The 16,520-nt window shown below is 39.1% G+C and overlaps 1 protein-coding gene across 1 annotated transcript in view; it reads left to right on the forward strand.

Moving 5' to 3' along the window:
- The window catches only part of nhlrc2 (NHL repeat containing 2), a 69,353-nt gene that overhangs the window by 24,879 nt on the left and 27,954 nt on the right, over positions 1-16,520 (forward strand). The window contains exons 7-8 of the mRNA XM_013131978.4: positions 6,556-6,649; positions 10,451-10,682. Coding sequence (XP_012987432.2) covers positions 6,556-6,649; positions 10,451-10,682 — 326 coding nt within the window. The remainder of the gene's footprint in view (positions 1-6,555; positions 6,650-10,450; positions 10,683-16,520) is intronic.

Here is a 16,520-nt window from a genome sequence, read left to right on the forward strand (position 1 = left end):
ATGCCCTTCTATGGCCCAGCTCTCCTCGTGTAATGGTATCTCCTCCGTGCTCTTGAGAGTGTAGAGACTCTGAGACACAGCAAACCTTCTTATGACAGCACGTATGGATGTGACATCCTGGAGGCGCTGGACTGCCTGTGCAACCTTAATGGGCTGCAGGTACTGCCTCATGCTACCATTAATGACAAGGATATTAGCAAAATGTAAAACTAGTGAGGAATTAGTCAGGAAGGATAAGGAATAATTGTCTGTGGCCACCACCAGCAAAACCATTCCTTTTTTGGGGGTTATCTTGCTGTTGCCTCCCCAGTGCACCTGTTGTCACTTTAATTTGCACCAAAACAGGTGACTTGTAATCGCTTATGCTTCCTAACTGGACAGATTGATATCCTTGCAGTTTAATTGACTTTGTGTTATACAGTGATGATTGTGTTCCCTTAGTTTTTCTGAGCAGTGTTATTGCGAACATGGGGAGACAAAAACAAATACATAATTCAGGAATGTCTAGTCGCTGCTTGTGAGTTGCTAAATGCGAGTGTATTTATAACGGTGGGGTGGATTCACGTCTACATGGACAAGCTGGAGTTGTAGGTCGACTTGACGCCGTAGTTCACCTCTTTGTAGTGGAACATCTTGTTGGCGTCCCAACCGTTGGACTGCGAGGGAGAGCAAATCTATATTACAGCCTTGTTTTTTCACATTATTTGTTTTCCACCCTTGCCTTGACGCTACATCGTTCATCTCCCTCTCTCGACTGCTGATCCAGCATTTTCACATTCATATATTTATATTGTTAGTGACTTAGTTTGTATATTTTTTGCACAGTATGTTGCATGTATAATGTTTTTGGTGATAGTATGTAGATCAACCTGCTCAAGCCAAATCTGTGGGTTTATCTCTCCATCTGGCAACATTGCCAGTATGGAAAACATTTCCTCCTACGGTCACATTCGATGCAGTATATCACTGGTATTTTATGTATGAGCGCAAAATCATGCCGACACACAGGCGGTGCAAGATTTTGGGAAGACGGACACATTTGAGTTTTGAATGCAGGAAAAACCCTGCACAGACAGGGTTGAATGTTCATCTTTTAAAATGACCAAGACCAGAAGCATGCAACCAAGACAATGCTGCAGTGGTTTTAGGACAGGTTTAGCCAGGACTATAAAGCCCTTTTTGGTAAACTCCTTTACCTTTTTAGTTTGGTCTCCTTCACCACTAGCAGTTACCCTACCCGGTCCGCTAGGGAAGAATGTCTTCTCGTCTTGAGCAGCATATAGCAATAGTCTACAATCCATGCATCTATCTGGATGTTTTTTTGTCATTATGGGGTCTTGTGTGCAGATTGATGTCAAATAATATTTTAAACAATTATAAAATAAGTCTAAAACACAACAAAATGTGGAAAAAGTTAAAATGTCTGAATACTTTCCAATGGCAATATTTAATTGATTGGAGTTGTAACCAAAAAGGCATACCCATTTAGAAAGAGGAATTGTGAAGTCTGAGTTTATTGTAGTCTTTTTCTCTATATAAATGTATTAATATGGATTCAATATGTTGGATAGTATTTTATGAGTGGTGGAGTCCCAATTCTTTAAAGTTTTGGTTTTATTGTAGGGACATTTTAGTATTGAATTACAACATTTTAAATGAAATGAAATGTATATAAATTTTTTGGCCAAAAAATGAACCAGGTCCACTGTGAACCAATGCAACATTTAAAAGGATATATTAAATTGTTATAATATATTCCAACAAAAGCTAGCTACTTAATAATTTAGAGAATGAGTAGCTAACTAACTGACTTTTGCTTTCACAATAAGCTCGCTAACAGCTCATATAGTGACAATTTGTTTCCAAAAAAATAATTTTTTTACAAGGCCAATTTGTCACCGGGCAAGTAGATGGTAGCTTACCATCCACTTGGTGAGCTTGTTTTCATAGTTTGAAATTCCTTTGCAATTCCATTCCCTGGTATGTTCTCTCCCTTCCACACTCTCCCCTCGCTTCCTCTACATAGACATATGAACCACTTTGTTACTTCTCTTTGAATTGCACATAGGAATGAACCCAAGTAAGAAATGGCCTCTGATAAGCAAAGAACCATTAAAAATCTATTTTTAGACATGGTATAACACCCCATTGACCCACCGCATGCACGCACACACACACAGACGCACACCTGCAGGACCCAAACTGAATAACTTCATTAAGGGACAGATTGTATTATAAAAAATAATTCTTACGTGGAATGTATCAGTGAAGAGATGCGTCACCTAGCATATAAGTCTGTTAATTGGAGCAGTGCACTGGTCTGAGATGCTATTTCTTTGTCAGAAGATACTGAGGTAATACTTTATATGACCCCTTTCGTCATAACTTGCTACAGTACATAATGGGTGATGCATGTCGTAAACATGTCATAACATGACATATTGACTTTTCATTAGCTTTTCTAATATTCCCATAACAACATCATATGTAGACATGTTGTGCCATTTTGTGAATTTATGTAGCTACATAAACGTGTCATTACCCAAGAAACGTACTACCCAAGACCATTCAATAACCTTACTTGCAATTTAAGTGAAAACAATAAAAATGGAAATGATTTAACTGAGTTACATTTGATATTAGGAATTTAGGCAATTCAAATTAATTAGTACCTAAGCTAAGGATTTCACCCATGACTGGGAATACATTTTTTATTCAGCTTATGAAATGTGACCAGCATTTCACATGTCATTTATATTTTTGTTCAGTGTCATAGCTATATTTATCAACGAATGTGTAAATGTGCACGTGGAATGATTGCCAGAGCAGTACAAGACACATGAGGAGTGATCCGGATATAATTTTTGTAGTCATAATTCTTCCAGACAATGTCATAAAGTGACATTGTCAGTGTTGGGATTTCAGCGAAAATAGCGATTTTGATTGTGGCCAAAAAGGTCAATTTTGGAGAATGGACTTCCAGAAAACCTCAGGTTTGTTCAGGTGGACTCATGGCAAAGTTAAAAAGGGGCGTTTCTTTTTTTGACAACAGGCGTATTCATGGCAACTCTCTTATTTACCCATTTTGATTCAGTGTTCTTATTGGTGAACCATGCACAGTTACCTGAGATGCAGCAAGGGAGGTCTGTAAATCTAGATGTTATGTTTTGCCTAGCATTACCTGAATTATTATTTTTCTTGTGGCTCTTGGGGATAGTTTGGAAGGGCATCAACTTCTACAGTAGGCCAAATCACTATTCTGTTAAATGCTCTGTATTTGCAAATGATTAGCCTCGCAGTGGACTGATGGAGCCCAAATCTTTTTGAAATGGTTGTTTTGCATTCAGCTGTATTGGTAACACCAAACTGCCCTAATTTTTCATCTCTATTTACCAGAGTCCTGCCCAAACTCTTTCCAAAAGAATCACTCCTTTGATTGGTTCATTGGGTACCTCAATCAATTAATCACATGTATTTATAAAGCCCTTTTTACATCAGCAGTTGTCACAAAGTGCTTTTACAAAACACCTGGCCTTAAACCCCAAGGAGCAAACAACAGTAGTGATGAATTTCAGTGGCTAGGATAAACTACCTAAGAATGCCAAAATGTAGGAAGAAACCTAGAGAGGACCCAGGCTCAGAGGGGTGACCAGTCCTCTCCTGGCTGTGCCGGGTGAACATATTAAGATAACAATTGTTATAATTAATAAATACAGGTCGGAAACCATGACCAAATGGACAAGGAAGGGACAACACGGGGGAGGGGTCAGTACAGTGGCAACTGAAATCGTCAGGTATTGTCTTGATCTGCAACACAACCAGGAGGACTTTGGACAGGGACAGCAACGGGTCTTTCAAGCAAGGTACTCCGTAGGTGTGGGCCAGGACCTCATGTCCTCCTAAGTTCAAAACGGGAGGAGACTGGGAGAATTCAGAAAATGCATTCCTCATATCAACAAGGATTTATAGTGGAGAAGGAAAACATAGTGGAGAAGGAGAACTGACCCTACTCCCCCAGCACAATAATCTCCCAGCGTAAGTCCTTGGGACTGAGAAAGGGGGGTCCGGCGACACTGTGGCCCTATCTGGGGGTGGCCCAGGACAGGGCCCAACAGGCAGGAAATCAATCCACAATTATTTTGCCACCTGATTCTACTTACTTGATTACCTACTTGATTTAATTTATAAAACTAGTTTTGCACCTGCGCTAATACCTTTTTAATTCTGTTTTTCTACTCTTTGAACGTACAGTTGTTTGCATGTGTCCCCCCATATCAAAATGTCCATAACCACGTTTCAATGAATAGTACTAATACTATACTAAGTAAAATACCTATTTAAATGTGTAGTTTCTACACTGTAACTATTCAGTACCCAATGATTTGCCTTCCGGATTCTACTTGCCTACTTGATTTAACCCATGCAACTTGAATTATGTTTGCACATATACAAATTCCCTTTAAACACGCTTAATTTCCTTTAAACCAACATATGGAATTGGTAAACTAATCCTGTGATAAACATGGATATTGTATATAATTGCTAAATCAGTAATGAAGTTACTTTGTCATTCTAAAAAGCATTGACCACCTCAATTTACTAGGAGCATTAGAAGACAAGTTCCAGCTCCATAATTTCTTTGGAAGCCATTAAACAAGGCAGATGGTAGATGTCTCAAAGTTGATTTAGTTAGAAAAGGGAGTTACGGTTTTATGTAAATTATATTTAACTTGTAAGTAACAGGATAAATGTATGAAACACAGTGTGTGAAACTCCATGAAACAAATTGAAAACTGCACTGCTAGTGCAGTTTTGTCCTGTAGTCTGATTTGTCAGACTACAGGACAGTTTTCCACTTCACTTCTGTCCATCTTAAATGAGCTCAGGCCCAGAGAATGTGGCGGCGTTTATGGATCTTGTATGTTTTCTTCTTTGTACGGTAGAGTGTTAACTTGCATTTGTGGATGCAATGATGTACTGTGTTCATAGACAGTGGTTTTCGGTTGTGTTTCTGAGTCCATGCAGTCATTTCCACTTCAGAATCGTGTTTGTTTTTTATGCAGTGCTGTCTGAGGGCCCAAAGATTATGAACATCCAATATTGGTTTTCGGCCTTATACCTTGCGTACAGAGATTTCTCCATATCTTTTAATCTTTTATTGATATTATTTAATGCAGATTGAGATCCTCAAACTCTTTGCAATTTTATTTTGAGAAACTTTCAGAGTGGTGAGTCCCTCCCCATCTTTGCTTCTGAAAGATGGGAACACACTAACATTATTTTTATACCCAATCATGTTATCGTGTTACTGAACTGTTGCCATTTAACGTAATTATTTTAAATGTTCCGCCAGGTACTCTAGCAAATCTAAAATGAATGTGTGTACTTTCCTTAAGCTGGTCATATTAAGCATTTATATCAGTGCAATGCAGTTGGCTTATGCAATGCAGTGTTTTTATGTAAAGAAAATTAACAAATAAGATAAGCACAGCAGAATGGGGAAATCACTTTCATACAGTAATAGCAAATGGAGCTGGTTCATGTTAAATGCTGTCTGCATGTTTTTACAGAAATACATTTGTGATAAAGAAATTATAAATTCAATTTAGGGTACTCAAACTCATCCATAAAACCATGTTAGCGTAGAAATATTCTGTGTATGACATACGCCTGAATAAACAGAGGGTTCATTGTCATATTTTTTTTTTTATTTGCTTACTCTGCACAACTCATGTTTTGTACATAATGTTTATCTGTGCTTGTCTGACTTCAAAAAGCCAAACCACTGAAGTACCACTATTACCGAAGTGGTACTTTTCTTTTCAGACACATTTATTTCATTTACTTCTATTTCTTCCACATTGCTTTCACTATCGATCCGACTCATCTTAAACATTAATTCAAAGCTACCAGTGATGTGCCTGGGCGCATACCTCAACGTGCCTGTGGTGCCATTGCTTGCTTCTTTTTGATTGTCTGTTTGCGTTATCTAGTTAGTGATGTTGTAGTTTGAGGAATGTTTAAGTACATTAAAATATGACTATTGAATATATATTACAAAAGTTTATCGTCAATATCATATTTTATTTTATCATGATAATAACTGAACTTGATTTATCGTACAGCCCTGCTTACAACTACATTGACAATTTTAAATTGGCAGAATTAATGTACTTAGCCTCTTCCTCAGCTTGCAGGTAATTTCCCAGCTTAACCTATGGGAATTGCTTGGAGCTAGTTATTTTTGACCACAGATAAACCCTCACAGGTACCAACCCTGTGAGCATTTCCCCAAAACGTTCCATTCCGTATTTTAATGGAGGAGGGTAGGATGCGTTTTTCCAAGTATTAGGTTTAAAAAATGTGACGCTACATGTGCCAAACTGAACCATACTTTGCTAGTTTTTGTTGTTTTCTGGTCACTTAGTTCTTTCCCTCACAGTTCCAGCATCTATGTTTGATCAGGCAGTGTGGGATCACCAATGTATAGCTCGGCTTGGAATGATTGGGCTCTGTTTAGTAGTTTTTAACTGGTATTTTTATGTTATTTTCCAGGCGGTAAGGAGGATAATGTGCTGTGGGTGGCCATGGCAGGGACCCACCAGGTCTGGTGTCTGTTCCTGGCAGATGGAAAACTTCCTCAAGGAAGGTTAGTGACTGGCAATATTTACATTATTCACTGGCAACTCTTGGTTTAGTTTTAATATAGTAGTTTTACATTTATTTTTCCAGTCAAGTCAATTTCGGAAAAACTAAATCTTATTTACAATCACATCCTGGCAGGAGGCAACCACGTCCTATAAGGAATTGGTATATTGGGATGAAGTAAAAACCAGGGCCCTCATTTATCGATGTTGCATACGAACAGAAACCAAATCATAAACCATAAAGAAAAAAAGATAATACATGAGTAGTTTATTCATGTATTGCTTTTATTTAAGCAATACATGTAAGTACATAAGAAAGAGAATGGAATATAAGGTTGTTATTAATTTAGTTAAAACAGTTAAATAATATAAAATGCAACACTGAGGCATTTTGACTTCCAAAATGGCAAATCTTGCTTTGCTGGAGTATCTGACACAGGCTGCATTACATAAAGAGCGTGTTTTGAATGAGTGTGCCGATTTATTTGCTGAGTACGACACTTTGCTTATTACTAGATTTCGTTTTCCATTTATTTTATTACTTATATTTGTTATATTTAAGGTCAAGAAATACTATTTGGATGTGGTCCATGTCTGAATATGGTTGTGAAAATAAAGCTTGCCTTGTCATCAGTTGGTATTGGTATTCCTTCATGTTCTGGGAGAGGCTCCTCAGTATCACCATCACAAATGATGAGAGACACTGAGGTCTCCTGTTATGCTGCCAGTTTTCTGGTCAATAGAACTCCACCCTCCTCCTATTGGACATACCATTTCTTACCTGCTCTCAAGCAAAAAAACATCTCTTATTTGTCAAGCCATTGCTGAGGGCTCCAAAAAATATGGCTTGTTTTGCTTCCACTTCGGTGATCAAAAGTTCTATTTCTGCATCTACATGTTTTTTTACTGTCTTCTTTGATTTTCTGTTTTGGCAGACAGAAATTTGTGACATTTCTTCCAGCTTTGTGTCCATAAATTATAAGATTTGTGACCATAAATTATAATTTAGGGTGTTTCTCAATGTAAATAAAACGTGCACAAGCAGTTTTTTAGAATGTGTTTATTAGATTCATCAAGGCAAAGTACTGACAGGTGTGTGTACATAGATAAATAGCTTTATCAACTTTTTTGTACTTTCAAAATAAACATTCAAAATTGTCTTTCTACATGTACATTTAGAAGCTTTTCTACGCAACATTGATAAATGAGGGCCCAGGCACATGAGAGTCACCAATAACTACAAAAAATGCAGACAACTCAACATGTCTGTAGCATACATGGGAAAAATAGACTTGAGAGCAGACAGCATAAAATCAATACAGGGCTTAAACATGGTAATGTTCTACCATATACACTTCTCATAAAAATTATGGGAACACGTAATCGTCACAGTATAACACCAAGTCAATAAAACTTCAGGGATATCAATCTGCCCAGTTAGGAATCACAAGTGATTTTAAATAAATGTAACCTGTTTTGGTGCAAATGAAAGTGACGTCAGGTGCACTGGAGAGGTAACTAACAGCAAGACAACCTCCAAAAAGGAATGGGTTTGCAGGTGGTGGCCACAGGTAATTGCTCTCTCCTTATCTTTGTCACTACTGGTAGCATGAGGCAGTACCTGCAGCCCATTCAGGTTGCACAGGTAGTTCCACTCCTCCAGGATGGCAAATCCATACGTGCTGTTGCAAGAAGGTTTGCTTTGTCTCCCAGTACAATCTCAAGAGTTACCAGGAGGAGATACCAGGAGACGGGCCGTTACTAGAAGAGACCTGGACAGGGCTGTAGAAGGGCATCAACCCAGCAGCAGGACTGGTATCTGTTCATTTGTGTGAGGAGGAACAGGAGGAGCACTGCCAGAGCCCTGCAAAATGACCTCCAGCGGGCTACTGGTGTGCATGTTTCTGACCAAACCATCAGAAACAGACTCCATGAGGGTGGCATGAGGTCCCACCGTCCACTAGTGGGACCTGTGCTCACAGCCCAGCACTGTGCAGCTCAAGTGGCATTCACCAGAAAACCCAAAAAGTTGAAAAGTAATGAGTGAGGAAAATGACCTCCAAAATGACCTCCAGTGGGCTACTGGGTGCATGTTTCTGACCAAACTGTCAAACAGATTCCATGAGGATGGCATGAGGACCTGACATCTTCTAGTAGGACCTGCGCTCACAGCCCAGCAATGTGAAGCTCGATTAGCATTCGCCAGAGAACACGAGAATTGGCTGGTCCGCTATTCATTGGTGGCCCGTTCTCTTCACAGATGAGAGCACGTGACAGACGTGAAAGAATCTGGAGATGTTGTGGTGAACGTTATGCTGCCTGAAACATTATCCAGCATGACCGGTTTGGCGCAGGGTCAGTGATGGACTGGGGAGGCATAGCCTTGGAGGGTCACACAGACCTCCACATGCTATCCAACAGTACCCTGACTGCTGTTAGGTACCGGGATGCAATCCTTAGACCCATCGTCAGACCGTATGCTGTTGCAGTGGGCCCTGGGTTCCTCCTGGTGCAGGACAATGCCCAGCCTCATGTGGAGTGTGTAGGCAGTTCCCATAGGTTAATGCCGAAGACATTGATGACTTAGACTGGCCCTCACGTTCCCAGACCTGAATCCAATTGAGAAGCTCTGGGACGTTATGTATCGGTGCATCCGACGCCACAGAGTAACGCTACAGACTGTCTAGGAGCTCACTGATGCCCTGATCCAGGTCTGGGAGGAGACCCCCAGGACACTAACCACTGTCTCATGAGGGGCATGCCCAGATGTTGTTGGGAGTGCATACAGGCACGTGGGGGCCATACACACTACCGTGTCACATTATGAAGTTGTGTCACATTGCTGTGATGATATTCACCCAAGTTGGAACAGCCTTTGATATCCATTTGCTTTGATTTTCTGTGTGAGTTTGAATCCAGCCCTCAATCGGTTGGTGATTTTGGTTTCCATTGAACGTTGAGTAGGGTCATGACCGAAAGGACAAGATCCCGGATACAGGCGGCCGAAATGAGCTTTCTCCGCAGGGTGGCCGGGCGATCCCTTAGAGATAGGGTGAGAAGCTCGGTCACCGGGGAGGAGAGCCGCTGCTCCTCCACATCGAGAGGGGTCAGCTGAGGTGGCTTGGGCATCTTTTTCGGATGCCTCCGGAACGCCTTCCTGGGAAGGTGTTCCGGTCCCGTCCCACCGGGAGGAGACCCCGGGGAAGACCTAGGACACGCTGGAGGGACTATGTCTCCCGGCTGGCCTGGGAACGCCTCGGTGTCCCCCCGGAAGAGCTAGAGTAAGTGTCTGGGGAGAGGGAAGTCTGGGCATCCCTGCTTAGACTGCTGCCCCCGCGACCCGGCCCCGGATAAGCGGAAGAAGATGGATGGATGGATGAACGTTGAGTAATTTTGTTCTCAACTAATTATACAATGTACAGTAAAAATGTTGATCTTTAATGTATTTCGTTCATCGAGACCCACATTTTTTTGAGCAGTGTATAATGTTCTTCCATATATTCAATCTAGAATCAAGTAGGCTTCTAATTTCTACCCACCCCTTTGGTGTTATCATAAGGGGAAAATTAAATCATAGCCCCACTATGATCGTAAGACCCTGGTTTGTCAAAAATCTATTGTTATATTGTAATATCTTGCATTTCTATGCTGTATGCTCGGGTATCCTTGTGCAAAATAATGTGCATTCAGTGCTGTGATGGATGATCACTGTATTTCATACATTCTTTGGGAGGTTTTTGCATATTCATTGAGGAAAGACTGCGAAAAGCAGACTTGTGACAATATTAACATACTCCCTACAGCAATTTCCAAATGGGGACATGTGTGCGCTTTGCTGGCAGTGGTAACGAGGAGAACCGCAACAATGCCTACCCTCACAAGGCGGGCTTTGCCCAGCCTTCAGGCCTGGCTCCCGCTCCCGAGGAGCCCTGGTGTTGCTTGTATGTGGCCGACAGCGAGAGCAGCACTGTGAGATCTGTGGCACTAAAGGATGGCGCTGTTAAACTGCTGGTGGGGGGTGAGAGAGACCCTATGGTGAGTAAGTCTGGTGATGAGAATGTGAGGGTGGGGTCCCATCACGGTCTTTAAATTTCTGATATTTAGTAGTTCCTGCCAAAGCAGGATTTCCTGGGGTCTGCAAGTACATTTTAGCTAGTGGTAGTAAAAACAATGACAATCTTGGCCATATAACATCCAGTAAATAAAAAGAGAAATTATCCTTTAACCTCAATCCAGTCTATTATCCTTAGGAAGGGAAATAAATATCTGAACCTGTATCAGTGGCTAGAGATAACTTATACATAACAAATATATATTTTATATTTGAGTAGATTATGCTTGTGGTGAGTTTATGGTGATATTTTTGTAATTCAGCAGACGTTCTTACCCAGAGCAACATAAAGGAGCGATGTGAGTACCTTGCTCAAGGGCACAATGACAGATACCCGATGGCAGAATTAAAAAACATTATTTTGTACAGAAAAGACATGGCCATTTGCACAATCGTAAAAGAAACGCTTAATGGAGGATATTTCAAGGTTTTTTCAAATATTAACTGCAAGGGCTTTACATTTTTTTCATCACAGAACCCCCTTTTTAACGGTTCCTCAAAGAACCTAATGAATAAGCTTTGGGGGTTATTTGGGTGGGTTGATTCTTCAAATGGTTATTTATTTTTTAAATGCCATTTTAAATTATTTCCTTGAGGTATAGGCGTTCACTGACAGTTTTAATGTAAATAACCCGTAATGAATTATTTTTACAGTGCAGGAAATGTTCTTTACCTTTTTTTGTGAATAAACCGTGTTTGGGTCCATTCAATTCCTTTTTAAGTCAACTAATAGACATTTTCATTCAATATTTTCCTCATTTAAAATCATTGAAGAGTGTTAGATGTCCTAAATTAAATGTAATCCAAATAAAGTTGACCAAATAAAGTTAACACTGGTAGATTTAATTATCAATAATCAACTTTGATTTGGCAGCAATAAGCTTTACGGTTTGGACTGGATATGTTTTAGTTTTTTTGCATGTGTGTCCACTTATAAAACAAAAACAGTGTTAATATGTGTAAATCCCCTGCATTTTGGGATTACAATTCATAATGTAGATCCACTGAAGGGGTTTTTCCCAAATAATCTTGATCTGTAAAAGTGCATTATAGGGAGTAAAGTGCCTTTTGAAATGCAGACTAGGTCTCTTTTTAGGGTGACTCTGCAGGGAGTTTAATGAGGGAGAAGTGGATCTGTGGCTATTGGTCCGTGCTCTCCGAGGCATTCCTTACAACCATCTTATCTCGCACATTTGCTTTCTCCCTCAAATCTTTTTTTTTTTTTTCTCCACAGACAGATAAGATTCTTTCATAGAGATGATTATAGGGAACAAATGGGTCCAGGATATCGCCTTTGAAGGCCTTCCCTTATTTTCATGTAGCGCACTGGTTGGGATTTGATCTCTCTTGACCCATTTGGTCATATGTTTACAACTATTTTATTTACCCATATTTATACAAAGAAATCAACAGAGACCAAAGTCTATTTTACACCTGTTTTTACAACAATAAAAACACATAAATGAAAATAAAACATACATTTAGAAAATCAATAAGAATTCACAATAAAAGGATGACATATGAGCAATGTAAAATGTATTGCAGTTGTTTCTTAATGTAATACTTATGGCTAGCAATTTTTTAAAAATATGAATACATAAGGACTTCAGAAGAGAGACTGAAAGTTTACATCCATACAAGTTTTCTTTTCACCTTTTTCCAACCTTTTTGCTCTAAATACATTGTACCCATTAAGTGCATTATCTGAATAATTTGTACTCTTTGATAACCAAGTTATATTTAAAATAAATGTCAGGATTAGATTGAGATACCAAAGATTTTGGCATCTTTGGCAATGAACTCCATACATTTAAATGTGCATAAAAACCCATACCCTAGCGGTTTTTGAATGTATGTGAATTGCCAACATAAGTGTTGCTAGTTCTTTTTATATTTTCTTAAGCTTCTTGTGTGACTCAACTTCATGGTGACTAGATGAATACTTACAATACCTCTTTGTGTATGCGTGTAGTAATGATAGTCAGTTATAATACCACGCATAGCATAGGTTGAGCTGACATAATTATTTGTATAAAATAAGGTTACATTTACATACACTACCATTCAATAGTTTGGGATCACTTAGAAATGTCCTTGTTTTTGAAAGAAAAGCTTTTTTGTCCATTGAAATAACATCAAATTGATCAGAAATACAGTGGAAGACATTGTTAACATTGTAAATGACACCTCAAAACTGTAAATGACACCTCAAAACACCTCAAACTGAAGTGAGAAATAGACGCCTCACAGCTCCTCAACTGGCAGCTTCATTAAATAGTATGTGCAAAACCCCAGTGTTTTGAGCTTTGACTTGGGGATTATGAGGTAGCCCGTTGTACTGGAACGGTAGGTTGTGTGTAGGTTGATATGGAAGAAGGTCAGAGATGTAAGCACGGGCAGTATTGTTTAGGACTTTATATGTCAGTAGGAGGATCTTGTAGTCAATGTGTTGGGAGATAGGAAGCCAGTGTAACTCACAGAGGATAGGGGTGATATGCTGCTGGGATTTGGTGTGAGTGAGTAGTCTGGCTGGAGAGTTTTTAACCATTTGGAGCTTATGGAGGGATGTAGAGTTGAGTAGGGAGTTGCAGTAGACAAGACGGGAAGTTACGTTGATGTTGTTCATTCAAGACGTCTAGTTAATTTAATATCTCAATGCTCTTTTCCTTAGCTGTGTTTTCTGATGACATTTCTCACAGATTATGATGAATTCATCTTTCACACCAACTCCGAAGGTGTTGCATTTCCTTCATGTATCTTATCTAAATTCATAAATTAATCTAAAGATGAGAAGTGATATCATGTCCGTTTTTCTCTTATTCAATATGAACTGAAAACTAAATAAATACATCAAATAAATATGTGAATCAGTAAAACTTAAAAGTTGTTGTTTAAAAAGTAAATTGCAGTGAAAGTTAAACTTTAAAATCAATTCTTATTAAAATCATAAAGTGTAGCAAGTGAGAATTTTTGTTTCCCAAATAAATAAGAATAGAAATTAGGTAAAAACCGTAAAACAAATAAAATATAATAAAAGCAAAAGGTTTGGGGTGTTCCCGAGCACATATGTAGCTCAGGACGTTATGTAGATATAGGATGTTGATGACACTACTGTTCTCTGAACTACTACATGGAAGGCAGTTAACTTTAACTGGATAATCATTAAGTATCAGTCTATTAATTTGGGAGAAATGTGCTTTAACATGGGAATAACCTCAGTATTGCTACACATGCTGGAATGTCTATGGCACAGATAAACAAATGAGATATCTTTCCATCTCTATGGGATCTTTATAAAGGAAGGAGAATCCATTTTACTGCTGGATGAATGTCTACAAAAGCAAGCAACAAGGTTTTGAATAGCTTTATTGGAGTAGTGACAGAGTTATTACAGCATTTGTCATGAAGGCTTGAAAGGCATCAGTTGTGCCATGTAACATATTTTAGATGTTTTTTTGGCAGTCGTGGAAAGTTTAAGTCCTTGGAAATTACAAGACGTTTCATAATGATATTGTTATCCAAAGATTTTGATTGATTAAACATGCTGGAAAGGGAGAAATGGCTATTTATTTCAATTTCCTCAAATCCAAATGTAGTTAAACCATTACAGTTTCTTAGAGGTAGAAGATGAATGTAAATTAGATTTAATAAACTTATATCATTTTATTCTCCTATGTTGGTCAGCTAATTCAATTCTAAATTTACAAAGTGCACACTCTTAAAGATGTGCTTGAAATACTGCATACATGGCAATGAAATAAAAATTCCTAATCCAGAATATTATGTTCTCAATTAATGGCTTAGAGGACCTTTTAAGGACCTGTGGTGTAAAAAATCTAATTACACTTAAATTGTGAAAATAATAGATAAAAGAACAATCATAGGCACAGTCAAAAACTTGTCCAAATGTATTTAGTGGACCGGTGGTGATAACATAATATATTGGGGTTTACATCCATATAAGCATCATACTCACATGTATTAATGGTGTGAAGTGCACATACATATCATAGTTTAAATGTAGGTTCATTATGCAGCTAATCCCCCAACACCATATAACTTTTCCTTGACATTTCTAACTTTACTGTTGAGCCTGTTAAGAGGTCAGGTTTAAAATTGCCAGAGCTTTCTATGTAAATATCTTCACATTTGTTTCCCAACACACACACACGATCAATCTGAGCACTTCAAGGACCAACAGAGGCACAGGAACAGAAATTATACCAAATATATTTAGTTGATTTATTATCAGTAAATAAACACAATGATTTATTAGACACAGTGATGACCATCACCATGGGAAAAGGCAAAGAACTCACAAATGAAAAGAGACATGTTTGTTGACCTTCATAAATCAGGCAATGTCTTCAGCTTACTGGTACTTCCTGTACTCCATGCCATGTGTAATGGTGTGGTGGCAGTACAATATTCGCACCCTCAATGGGAGTAAGTCGAAAGAGCTGATCGGGAACTAAAGGAAAAGGTAGATGCCTTTATCAACATAAACAAGGTTAAAGTGGGTAGAGCTTCAACGTCTTTGCTTACCACATCACCAGTTAACTAACATGATCCATGCACAACCAGCCAGTTGCGAAGAGAACAAGTCAACGCCTCTTGGCACTCAGAAGGCTAAAACAATTTGATATGGGCCCTCAGGTCCTCAAACAATTTAACCCATTTTAACCCAGGAACCCACAGACCATGTACAGAACCCTTCAACACACCCTTCAACATTTTAGGGATGCAACAGTACAGTGGGCCCACGGTTCGGTAAGTACCACGGTTTGTGGGTCATGGGTAAAGGTACAGCTTCAATATGAATGATGTCATCATGTTAGAAGTGTTTCCACTCCTAGCCGACAGTGGTTAGGGTCAATTGCAGTTGATGAGAACTGACTAAATAGATTCAGAAAAATTAAATGAAATATATTTTTTGTTGACAGTGTGACCAGGGCCCCTGCCTGTTGAACCCTGTCCAGGGCCTCCCCGGGTAGGGCCACAGTGTTGCCGGACCCCCCTGTCTCAGTTCCAAGGTGTTACGCTGTTATATTATTGTGCTTGGGGATATGAGGAATGCACTTTCTAACTTTTCTCAGTCTCCTCCAGTTTTAAACTTTAGGAGGACATGAGGTCCTGGTCCACTCCTGTGGAGTACCTGGTTTGGGGGGCCCGTTGCTGTCCCTGTCCTTGTCCACCTGGTCATACTTTTGACCTAGTCTAGAATCAAATAGACTCTGGATTTAGCCCAGAGAAATGTATTTATTATTTTAATTGGACTCTTAATATCTCACCTGGCACAGCCAGAAGAGGACTGGTCACCCCTCTGAGCCTGGGTCCTCTCTAGATTTCTTCCTGAAATTCGGCCTTCTTAGGGAGTTTTTCCTAGCCACTGAAATTCAACACTACTGTTGTTTGCTCCTTGGGGTTTAAGGCCGGGTGTCTCTGTAAAGCACTTTGTGACAACTACTGTTGTAAAAAGGGCTTTATAAATTAATTTGATTGACTGATTGATTGAACAGTGTTCGCAACCACAAGTTACTACAAACATCAAAATACATCTGATAGTGCTTCATCCCAAATTCCCAATATACAGCTCTGGAAATAATTGAGAGACCACTGCAAAAATATCAGTTTCTATGGCTTTACTATTCATAGGTATTTGTTTGAGTAAAATGAAAATATTTGATTCATTGTCAACGGTGTGTCAGGGTGTGTGAATAAAGGAGCCAAACGCAGGGAGGTAGTTAATCTTCTTATTCGAA

This window comes from Esox lucius, chromosome 5, assembly GCF_011004845.1.
Source record: "Esox lucius isolate fEsoLuc1 chromosome 5, fEsoLuc1.pri, whole genome shotgun sequence".
Lineage (NCBI taxonomy): Eukaryota > Metazoa > Chordata > Actinopteri > Esociformes > Esocidae > Esox > Esox lucius.